At 41.6% G+C, this 16,418-nt stretch overlaps 1 protein-coding gene across 3 annotated transcripts in view; it reads left to right on the top strand.

Moving 5' to 3' along the window:
* ZNF521 (zinc finger protein 521) overlaps positions 1-16,418 on the top strand; it is a 300,533-nt gene that overhangs the window by 123,229 nt on the left and 160,886 nt on the right. For all 3 annotated transcript variants that reach the window (XM_055129073.1, XM_055129074.1, XM_004606027.2), the window contains one exon: positions 246-3,598. In XM_055129073.1, the coding sequence (XP_054985048.1) occupies positions 246-3,598 (3,353 nt within the window). The remainder of the gene's footprint in view (positions 1-245; positions 3,599-16,418) is intronic.

Here is a 16,418-nt window from a genome sequence, read left to right as displayed (position 1 = left end):
CTGTTTTTCTGCCTGGCAGGTTCTAGATGATCCAACTATTTTGATATGGTACAGTAAATTCACTGAATTATTTCTTAATTTTATGAGACACTCTTAAAAATAGGGGCCGCTTCCAGTGAAGTTTTTGGGGATCACACTCAAGACCTCCCATCAGCCATGGTTCTATCACTTTAGCCACACCCCCCAGCTCCTCTTTGTTGGGTTTTCCGGATGTAAAATGAAATGTTCGTTGCTTCTCTTTGCAGATGGTGTGGATGTTGAAGATGATCCCACGTGCTCCTGGCCCGCGTCCTCTCCTTCCAGCAAGGACCAGACTTCCCCCAGCCATGGAGAAGGTTGTGATTTTGGAGAGGAAGAAGGTGGCCCTGGACTCCCGTACCCATGCCAATTCTGTGACAAGTCGTTTAGCCGCCTCAGCTACCTAAAGCACCATGAGCAGAGCCACAGTGACAAGCTGCCTTTTAAATGCACCTATTGCAGTCGGCTGTTCAAACACAAGCGGAGCCGAGATCGGCACATCAAACTGCACACTGGGGACAAGAAGTACCACTGCAGTGAATGTGATGCTGCGTTCTCCAGAAGTGATCACTTGAAGATCCACTTAAAGACTCACACATCCAACAAGCCATATAAATGTGCCATTTGTCGCCGTGGGTTCCTGTCCTCTAGTTCCTTGCACGGACATATGCAGGTTCACGAGAGGAACAAGGACGGATCCCAGTCGGGGTCCCGGATGGAGGACTGGAAGATGAAGGACACTCAGAAGTGCAGCCAGTGCGAGGAGGGCTTTGACTTCCCCGAAGACCTCCAGAAGCACATTGCAGAGTGCCACCCCGAGTGCTCCCCCAATGAGGACCGGGCAGCCCTCCAGTGTGTCTACTGCCATGAGCTCTTTGTAGAGGAGACCTCCCTCATGAACCACATGGAGCAGATGCACAGCGGGGAGAAGAAGAACTCCTGCAGCATCTGCTCCGAGACTTTCCACACAGTGGAGGAACTGTACAGCCACATGGATAGTCACCAGCAACCCGAGTCGTGCAATCACAGCAACAGCCCTTCCCTGGTCACGGTGGGCTACACCTCTGTGTCCAGCACGACTCCGGATTCCAACCTCTCAGTGGATAGCTCAACTATGGTGGAAGCTGCCCCACCGATCCCAAAGAGTCGAGGGAGGAAGCGGGCCGCTCAGCAAAGCTCTGACATGGCGGTGCCCTCGAGTAAGCAAGCGAAGGTTACCTACAGCTGTATTTACTGCAACAAGCAGTTATTTTCGAGTCTGGCAGTTTTGCAGATTCACCTGAAAACTATGCATTTAGATAAGCCAGAACAGGCCCACATTTGTCAGTATTGCTTGGAGGTGTTGCCCTCACTCTATAACCTAAACGAACATCTTAAGCAGGTGCATGAAGCTCAGGATCCAGGTATGATTGTGTCTGCCATGCCTGCCATAGTCTACCAGTGCAACTTCTGCTCCGAAGTTGTCAATGACCTCAACACTCTTCAGGAACACATCCGATGTTCTCACGGGTTCGCGAACCCTGCAGCGAAGGATAGCAATGCATTCTTTTGTCCCCATTGCTACATGGGATTTCTCACTGACTCTTCCCTTGAAGAGCATATAAGACAGGTCCATTGTGACCTCAGTGGCTCCCGATTTGGGTCTCCGGTACTTGGGACCCCAAAAGAACCTGTAGTAGAAGTCTATTCTTGTTCCTATTGTACGAATTCACCCATATTCAACAGCGTTCTTAAACTGAATAAGCATATCAAAGAGAATCACAAAAACATTCCCTTGGCCCTGAATTACATTCACAACGGGAAGAAATCCAGGGCTTTGAGTCCCCTGTCGCCTGTGGCCATAGAGCAGACATCTCTTAAGATGATGCAGGCCGTGGGAGGAGCGCCTGCCCGTCCCACGGGAGAATATATCTGTAATCAGTGTGGTGCTAAGTACACATCCCTTGACAGCTTTCAGACTCACCTGAAAACTCATCTCGACACTGTGCTTCCGAAGCTGACCTGTCCTCAGTGCAACAAGGAGTTCCCCAACCAGGAGTCCCTGCTGAAGCACGTCACCATTCACTTCATGATCACCTCAACGTATTACATCTGCGAGAGCTGTGATAAGCAGTTCACTTCCGTGGACGATCTTCAGAAACACCTGCTGGACATGCACACCTTTGTCTTCTTCCGCTGCACCCTCTGCCAAGAAGTGTTTGACTCCAAAGTCTCCATCCAGCTCCACCTGGCTGTGAAGCACAGCAACGAGAAGAAGGTCTACCGGTGCACATCGTGCAACTGGGACTTCCGCAACGAGACCGACCTGCAGCTCCACGTGAAGCACAACCACCTGGAGAACCAAGGGAAAGTGCACAAGTGCATCTTCTGTGGCGAGTCCTTCGGCACTGAGGTGGAGCTGCAGTGCCACATCACCACCCACAGCAAGAAGTACAACTGCAAGTTCTGCAGCAAAGCCTTCCACGCCATCATCCTGCTGGAGAAGCACCTGCGGGAGAAGCACTGCGTGTTCGAAACCAAGACTCCCAACTGTGGGACGAACGGCGCCTCGGAGCAAGTGCAGAAGGAGGAGGTGGAGCTGCAGACCCTGCTCACCAACAGCCAGGAGTCGCACAACAGCCACGACGGGAGCGAAGAAGACGTGGATACCTCAGAGCCCATGTACGGGTGCGACATTTGCGGCGCGGCCTACACCATGGAGACCCTCTTGCAGAACCACCAGCTCCGGGACCACAACATCCGGCCCGGAGAGAGCGCCATCGTGAAGAAAAAGGCCGAGCTCATTAAAGGGAATTATAAGTGTAACGTGTGCTCTCGAACCTTCTTCTCGGAAAACGGCCTCCGGGAACATATGCAGACCCACCTCGGCCCCGTCAAGCACTACATGTGCCCCATTTGTGGAGAGCGGTTTCCCTCCCTCTTAACGCTCACTGAGCACAAAGTCACGCACAGTAAGAGCCTGGATACTGGCAACTGCCGGATCTGCAAGATGCCTCTCCAGAGTGAAGAGGAGTTTTTAGAGCATTGCCAAATGCATCCTGACTTGAGGAACTCCCTCACGGGGTTCCGCTGTGTGGTCTGCATGCAGACGGTCACCTCCACGTTAGAGCTCAAAATCCACGGGACATTCCACATGCAAAAGACAGGGAACGGGGCCGCAGTGCAGACCACAGGGCGTGGCCCGCACGTCCCAAAACTGTACAAGTGCGCCTCATGCCTCAAAGAATTCCGTTCCAAGCAAGATCTGGTGAAACTTGACATCAACGGCCTGCCCTATGGCCTGTGTGCCGGCTGTGTGAATCTCAGTAAGAGTAGCAGCCCGGGCATCAATCTCCCGCCCGGCTCCACTAGAGGAGGCCTGGGCCCCAATGAGAATCTGAGTGCCATGGAGGGCAAAGGCAAGGCCGGGGGACTGAAGACGCGCTGCTCGAGCTGCAATGTAAAGTTTGAGTCTGAAAATGAACTCCAGAACCACATCCAAACAGTCCACCGGGAGCTCGTGCCAGACGGCAACAGCACACAGTTGAAAACGCCGCAGGTATCACCAATGCCCAGAATCAGCCCCTCCCAGTCGGATGAGGTAACTTGCGTTTCTCCTGTTTGCTATTTAACCTCCTCGAGAAGCTGTCCCCGCTTTATATTTACACTGTTCCTCTGTCTTCTTTATTGTCAGGTGCCAGTAGATGCTTAGACTGAAACGCAATGGTTTGTTTCCCCCATAGCCATTAGCTAGCAATTACTTGCTTCTTGATAAGCAGCATTTTGGCTTGAATGGTGCAAAATAGGACTAATTCCAGTCTCCCTAGGATATTGTCTTCTCTATGACTGAAGAGACCAGAGCTCATGCCAACACCACTGAGATCTGGAATCTCAGCATAGCTTCACCGCAAGTTGAAATCCCCAGCTATGACTTGTGTGTATGGCAGAGAGATAATGACATAAAAGTAAGATACTAGGAGCCAACATGCTGGCTTAGAGTAAATTAAAAAGAATATATATATTTATGGATAACAAATTGGGTAGGGGTGGCATTTTAATACCATGTTGTCAAGGCTCACTGTTTTTTCTTTGTCTTCTGGTAGTTAGGAAAATATTTTCTCACACCAGGATTTTTTAAAAGCCTCTATTTATTAAACACCACATGCCCAATGTTCTTATAAAAGGCGCTGCCCCTGAGTCTTTATTCTCCAGATTTGAGTTTCAAAAATTAATGTGTGGTCCCCACCGTTCCCCCCCCCCATTAGCTTTAGAGAAATTTAGGTTTCCTTGTCACCCTGAATTAAAAAAAAAAGTTTATTTGCAATGAAATAGTTTTCGAAGTCATCGTTCCTTAAAGCTGAGTAGAGGATGGTACATTTCATTATTTTCTTTTTGTGCTTTATCACCTGGTTTCTGATAGTGTTTTCTACTTCCCCCTACCTGGCCCAATCTGGAGATGCATCCAAATGAAAACCCCAGGGAGATGCATCTCCCTTTACTTTGGGGTCACTGTGTTTTTCTTATCTTGTTTCTGCACTCACACTGTATAGGAGGCCTCCTGCCTCTGCCTGCAGAGAGCCGTCAGCCCCTGGTAGGGAAGAGCTAGGAGAGAAACACACAGCCCGCCTCCTGAAATGTGACATCTGCATGACAGGCAAACTCCCCAACTTTGAAGCTCCTTTCTCTTCTCTTCTCCCCAAGTAAATTAGAACCTTTCTCTCATTTGAATAAATGAAATTCTATCAAACTGAGAAGGACAGCTGGAAGAACAGAGATTTGATAATGGCTCGTAGCTCATGTATTGGATTAAATAGGACTTCAGGGGTGGGAGAGGGGGAAGACATATTGGTCTCAAAGAAGAAATTATTTCCACCAACTTTTTATTTCAAAAATGTCTGAACCTATAGAAAAGTTAAAGAAATAACATTGAATATAGATTGGTAGTAATATTCCAGATTACCAAATGTAAACATTTTTCATATTTTTCTCTTTCTTTGCAACTTTATTTTTAATGCATTAATCTGAGCCACAGGAAGGTGTATTACAGATGTTCAGATATCTTCTCAAAGAAGGACATTTTTTTTTCTATTTAGCTGCATCATTAGTGAAGGCAAGTAACTAAATCTGCTAAGGAAATCAAAGAAATCTCTAATATCACTCATAGGAAGTCTCTATTCAGATTTCCCTCCTATCGTATCCCATAAACATGTTCTTCATGAAATGGTTTTAGATGAGAATTGAAAAATAATTATATAGAAAATTGCTCCTATTTTTAAATATTTCTCTGTTTAATGTATAGAGCAGAGTTTATATGTTCAGGTTTAATTTCAAAAGTGTATAAAGTCGAGTCAAAATCACTATGTGTGTGATTGTGGTAGTATGTATTCATTTAAAATCAAGCAAAACCAGATACTCATTTCTTAACAGAATGCTTATGAAAAAGCAGTGTGACTGTTTCATCATAATCTGTTCATGGTTTATATTTTTAAATTGTTATGTAATTCCATTTGGGGTGAGATAATGTAAAAATGGGTGACTATGATTAGTCTTTACATGTTAATTAGGATAATTGATCTTTAAGGGATATTCAAATCTTAATTTTAGTTCTTAGTATAGTATTTCTAAGCTATCTTAGTATCTATGGGCTTAAAAAATGATCCTTTGGGGCCGGAGAAATAATACAGGTGCTAAGATACTTGCCTTGCATACATTAGACTCCAGTTTGAATCCCCAGCACCATATATAATCCCTCAAGAATTGCTGAGTCTCACTCCTGAGCACAGACCCAGGAATAGCCCTTGAGCACTGCCAAATATGTCCCAACACCTCCCCCATAAAGATTCATTTGCAGAAGGATACTGCCTTATTTATTCCTGGTTAATAAGAACTTGTATCATGGTCTTAACTAATCAAATATTAGGATTTAGTTGTATATATTTTCTTGTGCCTCAAAAGCTCACTAATTCTATCTTTTTTATCATTATTTTAAAAGTTATACTGTTTACATAACGAAATTTTATATGCCCATTTCTTTATACTCTGTAGTTTAAAATGTCCATAGTATTTGGATTTGAAATAGAAAATTACCTATACTTAAGTAGATAATTTTAGAAAAAGAATTCTAAAAATAAGTCACAAGAAAAAGATATAATAAATACTAACTTGTTCATAATATTAGTTTGACTACTTAAGCTCATTTGACTTATCATTACAAATATTATGTAAAATTTATCACAAGTATAGATGAAAGGTGATTTTTTTTAATGCAAGTGTTTGCCAAAAGCTGTGCCATGTGGGTGTAAATTTTATCACACAAAAAGTATGACTTGTATATCTAATTGACTCAGCTGTCCTAGGTAGGAGTTGAAGATCTTAGTGACATTAATGTTTTCATCTCTTTGCTGAAGAGAAAAACTTCAGATCAGAACACTCTGGGGATTAAAAAATAAAACATCAGCAACAAAAGACCAACTAGGGTACATAGGTGTTATCTAGAACAATATTAATTTAGAAGGGCTATGATGTAACATAAGAGTATTGGTAGACTCTGTAATGAATACATTTTCAAAGATTGAAAAATGCTACTAGGTTGAGACAAGATTACCTATTTAAAAGGTATTCAGTTAAAACTTAGGGAAGCACTAGTATCATATAAGTCCATGCAATTCAAGAAATGCACACCTAAAGATGAAAAGCGGGTGACTCTTATAGTGGAAAAATTTGGAATTGAAGATAGAAGATCTGAATTTGAACCCTATTTCTTTTGCATAATGCTTTTTGAATTTGTGAATAATGTTTTCTTTGTGCCCACTATGACTTTTAGTCTAAAATTTCTACGCAGATTTTGTTTTTTATAACATATTTGGGGGAGCTGTTCACTTCTCTTTGCTCACTTAAGCTTGAGTATGATATGAATTTGTGATATGAACATATAGTGATTGCATAAATGGTAGAGATCATTTAATCCAGGAAGTACTTTTTTCCATAACGAAGCTTCTTGAATTACTTATTTACTATGTGTTAAAAAAAATGTTGGTTCGTCTTCTGGAGTTTGTTGACACTGGCTCAGTTTTCTGCTCAGGTCTGCACCAGTTGAACCTCAAAATATCGTTTGATGATGAGATTGCAGGAGTGATTCTTCCACCTTCATTTCTCCAAGGGCCCTAGAACTCCAGGTTTCTCCAAGGGAATCACTTTCAATTCCTACCATTTGCAGAAGTCCATTGAAATTGCCCTACAGAGGTTGCCAACTGCCTCCATGTTGATATACGTCTGTACAGGGTCAAAGAATCCGAGCCAGAAGGGACAATGGAGATCATCTCATTAATGTTTCCTATTTTACCTATAACAAGAAAGAAAAATGAATTGACATCTATGCAAGAGCACCAGGCTAGCAAGTGATAGACCAAGAGCTCTAAGAATCCAGGCCTCTAGGCTTGAGATTCTCTTTTCATAATCCCGATGAGACTCTCCTCAAAAAATGGTCTATCTTGGTTCTTTTTCTTAAAATTGTCCTTCTGTAGCAGTCTTAGTGCCTCTTGTCCTTCACTTCTTCCATCCAGATCAAGGACTCTTCTACTTGCATCACTTCATCTTCGCTGTTTCTAATGCCTTTAGCACCTTATCCACACAACATACTATGAAAAAAGAACTTTAGTTTCATTACCACTCTACTTGCCACTGTTCCCTTTTCCTTTTATTTTGGCTTTTTGAGTCCACCTGGCGATGCTCAGGGGTTACTCCTGGCTTGCTGGCTCGGCACTCAGGAATTGCTCCTGGAGATGCTCACGGGACTATATGGGATGCTGGGGATTGAACCCGGGTTGGCCACATGCAAGGCAAACGCCTTACTCACTGTACTGTCACTCCAGACCCTCATTTCCTTTTTGGGACTTGTCTTTCTTGCCTAGCTTCCATCATAATATTTTGTTCCCTTTCTTTACCTCTCTTCTAAGTTGTTGTTTTCCCTGCTGCTGTTCTCTTCTATTCACTTCATGTAGCTCAGTTATTTTCATGGTTTGTTTTACCTTTCACTGGGGACTCTCCCGATACTGTCTCCAGTGGACAGGAGCGACCTTTGTGGGCTCATAGAAATATTCTGTCTTCACTATGGTTGATGTTACATAGTTGTACACATTTATTGATATTTATCAGGTGTAAATTAGCTTAACTCACTGGGCCTATGTCCTGGCACCTAGTAAATTTATGTAGCATAATGAAGCAAGCATTGATATAGAAGAGCGAAAATGTGATTACACAAAGGAATCGAGTATTGTTCATTATCCAAATCACTCTTGTGGACCCTAAGACATTGTTCCTATTTTACTCTGTGACTGGTAGCGTCCTTGTGAAGGGGTTACAAGAAATTATGTATACAGTTATTAAATAACTCCACTAAGTAAAAAGTAAACTTCTAAACTAAATGTCATATTTTACTATAACAAACAAAAAATTATAGCTGAATAATAGCTCAATATTCTAAGAAAGAGGCTTTGTCCTACACCCACTATACAATTCTTCTTGACCACTGATTCAAATTTTGAAGAATTTAATTTTTGCTTCCACACACTCGTGGCCGAGCCCCACGCATGAGCAGTTGTGCGACAAACCACCATAAAGGGAAATATATATATATATATATATATATATATATATATGTGTGTGTGTGTGTGTGTGTATATACACACACACATATACATAAATATATATGTATATATGTATATATGCCTCGCAGAGAGCCCAGCAAGCTACCGAGAGTATCCTGCCTGCAAGGAAGAGCCTGGCAAGCTCCCCGTGGCGTGTTCAATATGCCAAATACAGTGACAATAACAGGCCTCATCCCCTGACCCTGAAAACACCCTCCAGTCATTGGGAAAAATGAGTAAAGAGAGGCTGCTAAAATCTCAGGGCTGGGACGAATTGAAACATTACTGGCACCCGCTTGAATAAATCGATGAACGGGACGACAGTGATACAGTGAAATTAGTGAAATTTTCAATGTGACTTGGATATCAATGAAGCTGATTTTTTTTAAAAAATCGTATCTTTACCCTTCCTAGTGAACTTCAAGTTCGTACACTGCCTGCTTGGGGATATTCACACCTGGGTTCCCGGTGAACTGCATACTCAGTGGATCCACAGCTGAACCTCATCTTTCTTTCTCAATAACTGCTTTTTCTCTTTTATATTCAGTTTCATGTTTGCATTCAGTAATCTCTTTGGTCTCTTCCTTTTCTCTTTGTCCAGTTTGTAAACAGTCCGTCTCCATTTCAGCTCTTGAATCAACCCCTTCTCCATTTTCTTACTTCATCTCCTAACTTTCCACTAAATCACCTAAGCAACTTCTTAAGTATATATTCCAACGTTAGCCTAAGTCTTTTCAGATCTACGCAGGTCTGAACAGCAGAACTTTCTCTGTTTGAAACTGTTTTTTTTTTTTTTTTGGCAGGGAGCCTACTCTCTGGTGCTCAGGCTTACTCCTAGCTATGTGCTCAGGAATCACTCCTATCTACTTGAAACATTTAAAGTGACCTTCTGTATTTAGGGAATAATCCTTTAATTGTGACATATGACTCTTGGGGTCATGGTTCCTAATATATTTTCCCTATTTTTAACCTTTCTGTTGTTCATTAGTTAGAAGTATTTTAATTACCTGCACATAGCATATTACCTCTGTTTCTAGCTACCCCTTTTTTTGCCTTTTTTGCCCAAATAATCTCTCTCCTCTATGACATCTGCCTTCCATGAATTTCTCCAACTTTTCCCTAATGTGTGCATTAGGGAAGTGGGGAGATTTGGGGATGCACCTGATTGGGTAAAATGGCTACATCTAGCTCTGTGCTCAAGAGTGACTCCTGGGAGTGCTCAGGGACCATATATGTTGCCGAAGCTGCATATAAAACAAAATGCCTTAACCCCTGTACTATCATTCTGACCCACCCACTTTTCTATATATGGAGTCCCACTACTCTAGAAAACCTCTTATGATCCTAACTTCCTATCACAGATATTTCATTTCACCTTAAATATATAGAACTATTTATATTATAACTCTATTTTACATGTTTACATATTATTTGTACTAGAGCGATAGCACAGCAGATAGAGTATTTGCCTTGCATGCGGCCAACCCAGGTTCGATTCCTCCATCCCTCTCGGAGAGCCTGGCAAGCTATTGAGAGTATCCTGCCCACACTGCAGAGCCTGGCAAGCTCCCCATGCCAAAACCAGTAAACAACAAGTCTCACAATGGAGACGTTACTGGTGCCCGCTCGAGCAAATCTATGAACAATGGGATGACAGTGCTACATATTATTTATTTATGTTTTAAAAATTACATTGTAGTTATCATTTTCTAGTTCTCTTTTCTTCCCCTGAATTCCTTAGGGCCAAAGATAATCTCTCATTCTTAAATCCTGTACTAATGCAAGACTCATTGTAGGCAGATGCCACTATAGCTGGCTGCTGTGTGGCTCTCTCAAAGCCTTTCCCAGGTATGCTGACATGGCATGACAACTGGCCATCTACCTGTTTTCATGTAGGGATCATCTGACATGATTAGAACTTAAAAAGACGTTTAATAAGTTTTTCTACTGAGTACATTATAAATGTCATGGCTGTTATATATCTATACCTCTATCTATATCTATTTTATCTACACATTCACTTGGACTCAAAATGTGACTTTGTTGTCATTACAGTTTCCCATAGATACTATGAACATGGGCCCCAGTATGCTGCCATTATGCTGTTCTTCTTAAGTCCTGTTTTCTCAAGGAAGTGTCAGTGATTCTCAGGTCCCCATCTTCATCTTATCCTCTCGACCTTCCTGGTAGCCCCTCTCCTGTTTCTGTCCCTCTTTTGTCTATTGAGGTCTCTCCTCCTGTAACTGTTTCTAAGCACAGGCATTCTCTGAGGCTCATCTTGGCCCTCCCTTGTCATTGCCATCAGCTCCCACAATGGACAGACATTTTATCATTTAAGTGGCTGTAGCGATCTCTCTACTAAGAGTTCCCATGTTATGTCAGCTCTAGCTTATTCTAGTGACAGCTTGACTTTACCCTCTCTTTATTAGATTTGGTGTGGGGGAGAGGGAGGCTGTGGGAGGTAGCAGAGGCTGATTCTAAAGGCTCCTACATGGCCAGGTAGGTGCTGCCACAGTGCCACACCCCCAGACCCGCTGTTACATTTCTGAAATAGGTTGTGTAGAAACTAAACTCTTGTCTCTCTTGAGTTCTCTTCTTTTTTCAAACTTGCATCAACTTTTCATTTCTTATGGAAATGTACCCTATACCCAGTTAATAGCAAGCAAGGGACCCGAAAAGTATTCCTAATTTCTTTCTTCCCTTATCTCTTGCATGGAGTCTATTAATGAGTATTATTGATTTCCTCTCTAATAAGTATGCCAGTAACTCATTTCCATTTCCAAAGCCATGAACGTGGTCTACAAAAATTTCTTGCCTGACTATCGCAACAGCTACCTGATGGAGTTCTCCAGTTCATTTTCTGTCTGCGACACTCCATTCTTTAGGCGGTACATGGATGGTCTCCAGTAGCACTGTAGCACTGTCATCCCATTGTTCTTCGATTTGCTCAAACAGGCATCAGTAACATCTCCATTGTGAGACTTCTGGTTACTGTTTTTGGCATATCGAGTAGCTTGCCAGGCTCTGCCGTGAGGGCCGTGAGGGCGGGATACTCTCGGTAGCTTGCCTGGCTCTCCGAGAGAGATGGAGGAATCAAACCTGGGTTCTCCGCATGCAAGGCAAAGCCCTACCCACTGTGCTATCACTCTGGATGGTCTCTAGAAGACATGTAAATTACATGATATGATGATGTACAATTTGGGGGCAGTTTCTCATTTAACTCAAAGTAGGAACTTTCTCCCAGTGTCTGAGGTCGGCATGGCCGTGTCGAGCTTATCTCAGCTTGTTTAGGGCGCCTTTTCCTTTTTCTTTTTCCCTCCCAGTATCCCGAGTTGGGGCTTGCTTCCCAGCCTTTGCTCGTGCTGCTTTCAAAGCAGACTGCAGCATCTGTCAAAGGACTTCCTGTAGAAATCTTAGTTAAGTTGATCTCCTCCTGAGCATTTCTTTTCAAATTGCCATTATTTTCGTCTGTACTTCTTTCTTTCTTTTTCTCATTTCTGAACTCCTAACAACCGATCACTGAAATGAGGCAAATGTTTGCTGAATAAAAGAGCATAGTATACTGGGCTGGAGAGATAATACAGAAGGTAAAGTATTTGCCTTGCATGCAGCTAACACCAGTTTGATCCCTGCTGCATATAGTCCCCTCAGGGAGCTATATGCAGGATTCACTATAGACTAAAGAGCCAGGTTTAAGCCCTGCTGGTTGTGGCACAACCCTTCTATCAAATAAAAGAATGCCCCCTTTAAAAAAGAACGTAGTGTAAGTGCTTCAAAGGAACAAAAATACAGTATTGTAAACCATGACAGACAAGTTTACTCAAAAGTACTTAGAGACTTTGAAGTTAGATTTGACCTAAAAACATTAAAATAGCTAAAGGACTTCAAGTTTCTAACAACTCATAAACTATCTTCAATGTGGAAATATGTGTGAGTGTCCTAAAGTTAATCTTCTTACTTCATGGTTCTTGTACTGAAAATGTAAATGCACATGATGACTATTCAGAACCAACTGAAATTCATTTTGTATACAAACATTAGCATAAGAAATTTAATAAGTAACTTTAAAGTTCTTAGATTTTTAAACTGCAAAGTCCAAGAGCAAATGAGCTATTACCTCTAAAGAAACAGTATTTTAAAATTAAGCTGGAAATTTACATACAAAGACTCACGATGTTCTTGAAATAGCACTGGCCTGTCAGCTGCAGTCTGCTTTCAGATTTATTGTTGTTGTGTTCAATACTTGTTCGGGGAGTTAATGACCCCTGGCATAAATATCAGGGTGTGGAACATGGAAGGAGCTGCCTCATACTCATTCTTGTCCTTAAGCCATGCTTTCCTAGTCTTGATCATTGCTCCACACATTAAATCTGCCATCACTGTAGGGGCCAGAGAGATAGTACAAGGATTAAGGTACTATGCTTTGCCTCCTGTTGACCCTGCAGACAGTCGGCATCATATATGGTTCCCCAAGCACTGCCAGGGCTCACTTCTGAGCATGCAGCCAGAACTGGAGCCTGAGAACTGCTGGGTGTGACCTCCCAACCATAAATAATAAATAAATAAATAAATATGTTGCCACTGTCATCTCTACATTGTACTTACAGTTCTTTTTTCTTTCTTTCTTTTTTTTTTTGGCTTTTTTTTTTTTTTGCTAATGCTTTCCATATGGTTAAGAAATACATGGAATTCAAAATTGAAAAAAAGCATTCTTAAAAAATGTCATCATGAATCCTGAGTTGCACATATTTGTCTTTAAGTGCAAGGTTAAAGGGTTTGGAATTATTATCCAGGGTGATAACATTCTTTTTAACAGGAGAATTGTATACTTCGGTTGAACTTCTGTTGAGGGAGAAATGAGTAGATATCTATTGAAGATGTCTTTCAATTAGAAAAATAATCAGAAGATCTTCTGATATTGTGCTGCTCGCCTCACTTAGTGTAGGTGTAGTTTATCTGTGGTTGCAGTTTATATTCCTAAGAAATTAGCAGTCTAACTATGAGAACTTTGCCCAAAATTTTAAAAGCTAAAACAAGCTGGTTCCCTTTAAATGCCCATATTTCTAGGGGTTAGAGAGATAGTACAAATGGCATTTGTGTTGCATGTGACCAATCCAGGTTCTGTCCCTGGCATCACAGATGGAATTCTGAGCCCTGCCAGGAGTGATCCCTGGGCACAGTTACCCACCCTTCCCCCAAATGCATGTTTCTGAATGTTCTATTGTTAACCTTTCCAATTCTCTTACTCTAATTCTCTATTACCCTTTTGTATCCTATAGTGGTGTGGAAACACCAAATATCAACTTTTCACCTCACTGTTAAGTCCCATTGTTCAATTTTCATCAGCCTTTTTGGCATTGCTAGGTGAACATTCTGCTTCCCTCTTATTATTTATTTTCCTCCTTTTTTTTTTCAGTGGTACATCTCTTTGACAGTGTGTTTTCTCTGTGTTCTTCTTTCTTTATTTCTTTGGGCTAGTCACTATCAATGGGCTGAATTTCTTCTGCCTATCTTGTCATTGTAAACTGAGTGGGCTTACCTCTCTCCCCATCATAAAACAAGTGCTAACAAATTTCAATGATTAGGATCATACAAATCACATTCACTGACCAAAGTATGCATCATAACTAATTTTTAAACAATAAATTTAAAAATTTAAGCCAATGTAGTCTAAAGAGAACATAAAATGAAAAGAAAATACATAGAACTTAATATAACATTTCAAAATATGTGACATATTAAAAAGGAGTAAGCAGAGGAAAAGTTATTAAAACACAGAAATACATAGTACAACTAAAATAAACACCAAAAGAAAGCCATAACGCCAATAAAATAAACATCCAACCTTAGACTTTAGGAATGGAACAACAAAATAAAAAATCTAAGTTACAAAGCTTGCATGCATATAAAAGCTAAAGAAAAAAATAACAGACTAAAAAAGAGTAATTGAGTAGAAAGGAAGTAGAGAGGTCAGCAAATTATTATGTCTTAAAAAAAAACAAATAAAACTTACCTCGGTGGGATTAGCAGTATGAAAACAAAACAGAACAAAATAACAGAGGGTAGGGATGTGGCTCAGCTGTAGAGAGCATAGCAGCCTTCTGTGTGTGAGGACCTAGTTCTGATCCCTGGCTGTAAAAATTACACAGGCAGCGCGTGGGAGGGGGAGACGATATGTATCATTGTCCTGTTGTCCTCGGGCACTCGGGACAGTTCTCTCTGTAGGCGCCACTCAGTGTTTGGTGCTCGAGTTCGGTGCTCTCAAGCCGCTGTGTAAGGACCAGATCAGAACGGCTCCTCCTTGTGCTCTGCTTCTGTGTGTGCCGCGCTGTGCTCTCTTCTGTCTGTCTGTCTTGTAGTCTTTCCTCTGGTCAATTCCGACCTCTCTCTGTCTCTGCTTCTGTGTCCTCTCTTGTGTCTTCTTTCTGTCTCTTCTGTCTTCTTCTTCTGTCTCCTCTGTCTTCTTCTGTCTCCTGTCTCTCCCACAGTCTTAGTTCATATAGCAAACTACATAGGGTGGTGACACAAAGGTGGGTTGAACATTAACAAGTCAACAAAGAAGGGTAAGACCATTTCTTGAGGAGATTAACAAAATCTCATCTAAGGAGATTACTAGGAGATCCACTCAAGGGTGGAGTCCAAACAAGGGCGTGTCAGGGTGTGTCCCTTTCTTCCTTCCTCAGCTAGTAATCTGCTTAAGCAGTTGTAGTAAGTTTACTTCTAATATTTGTAGCAATGTCATTCTGTATGAGCACAGTAAGAGATATATCAGACTTAAAGTCTGGTTCTTCCAGTGAAATATATAGTGAAAGATCATAGTCCTCAGGTCAGGTTAGTCTTCCTAACCCCAGCAGGCTCCTAGTCTCGTCATTACTTTTGGATCATGACAGCATTTGTCTATAACCATGCTCTCAACTTATAGTTGAGATGGCACTTTGGCCTGGCCCATTTCGATGCCAGGGTAGCTCACAGCTTGCCCTGGGTCCACTCTGTCCATTGTCAGGACCCTGCTTTTGGGGTGCCAGGAACTAAGGGCAACTGATGGAGAAAGCAGATGCCTGCGAGTAAATATTATTGGAGTCAATCAGCTCCCAAGTTACAAAGCATATTATTAACTGTCTTCCTGTGTCCATACAGAAAGGACATTGCTTTAAGGTAAACTAAGTTCCCTGTGGCAAGGCTAAAAGGACAAACCCATGTTATCCTACCCTGGCAACACAGTAATAATGATGAAAGGGGAACTGACAACAATAGGTGCAACAGTTTAAAAGATTAGGGAGAACCACTACTCATCTCAGTATAAAAAATTCAAAACAAATGCAAACATTCTTTGTATGAATGAGGAGAATGAAGAACTAGGACTCTCTTCTGTGACTCATGGGAGTATAATTTTTTACAGCTGCTTAAAAAAACTGTTGGTCAGTGTATACTAAAGTTAAATAGAAGCAGAGTCTGTGATGTATCAGGTATACTCCTAATTATATGTAAGAGAAATTAGAGAGTAACTTTAATTATAAATTGTGAATAAAATATTGATGATAGCATTTTGCAAATATACTAGAGTCTTAAACGTTTGTCGAAATAACCTGAGTAAGTACATTCACAAAATTGCATGACTTTACTGTATTCATGTCATAATTGACCTATACCCACAATAAAGAATTAACTAATGCTCGAGAGTAACCAGATGACCCAAGTATATAATGTTAAAAGGAAACCAGACACTTATTCTACATGACTCCATGCATCTAGAGTTTAAGAATGTGCAAAACTAAT

Source organism: Sorex araneus, chromosome 2 (genome assembly GCF_027595985.1).
Source record: "Sorex araneus isolate mSorAra2 chromosome 2, mSorAra2.pri, whole genome shotgun sequence".
NCBI lineage: Eukaryota > Metazoa > Chordata > Mammalia > Eulipotyphla > Soricidae > Sorex > Sorex araneus.
Note: the sequence above shows the minus strand (reverse complement) of the source record. Positions and strands in the feature narration are given on the sequence as shown.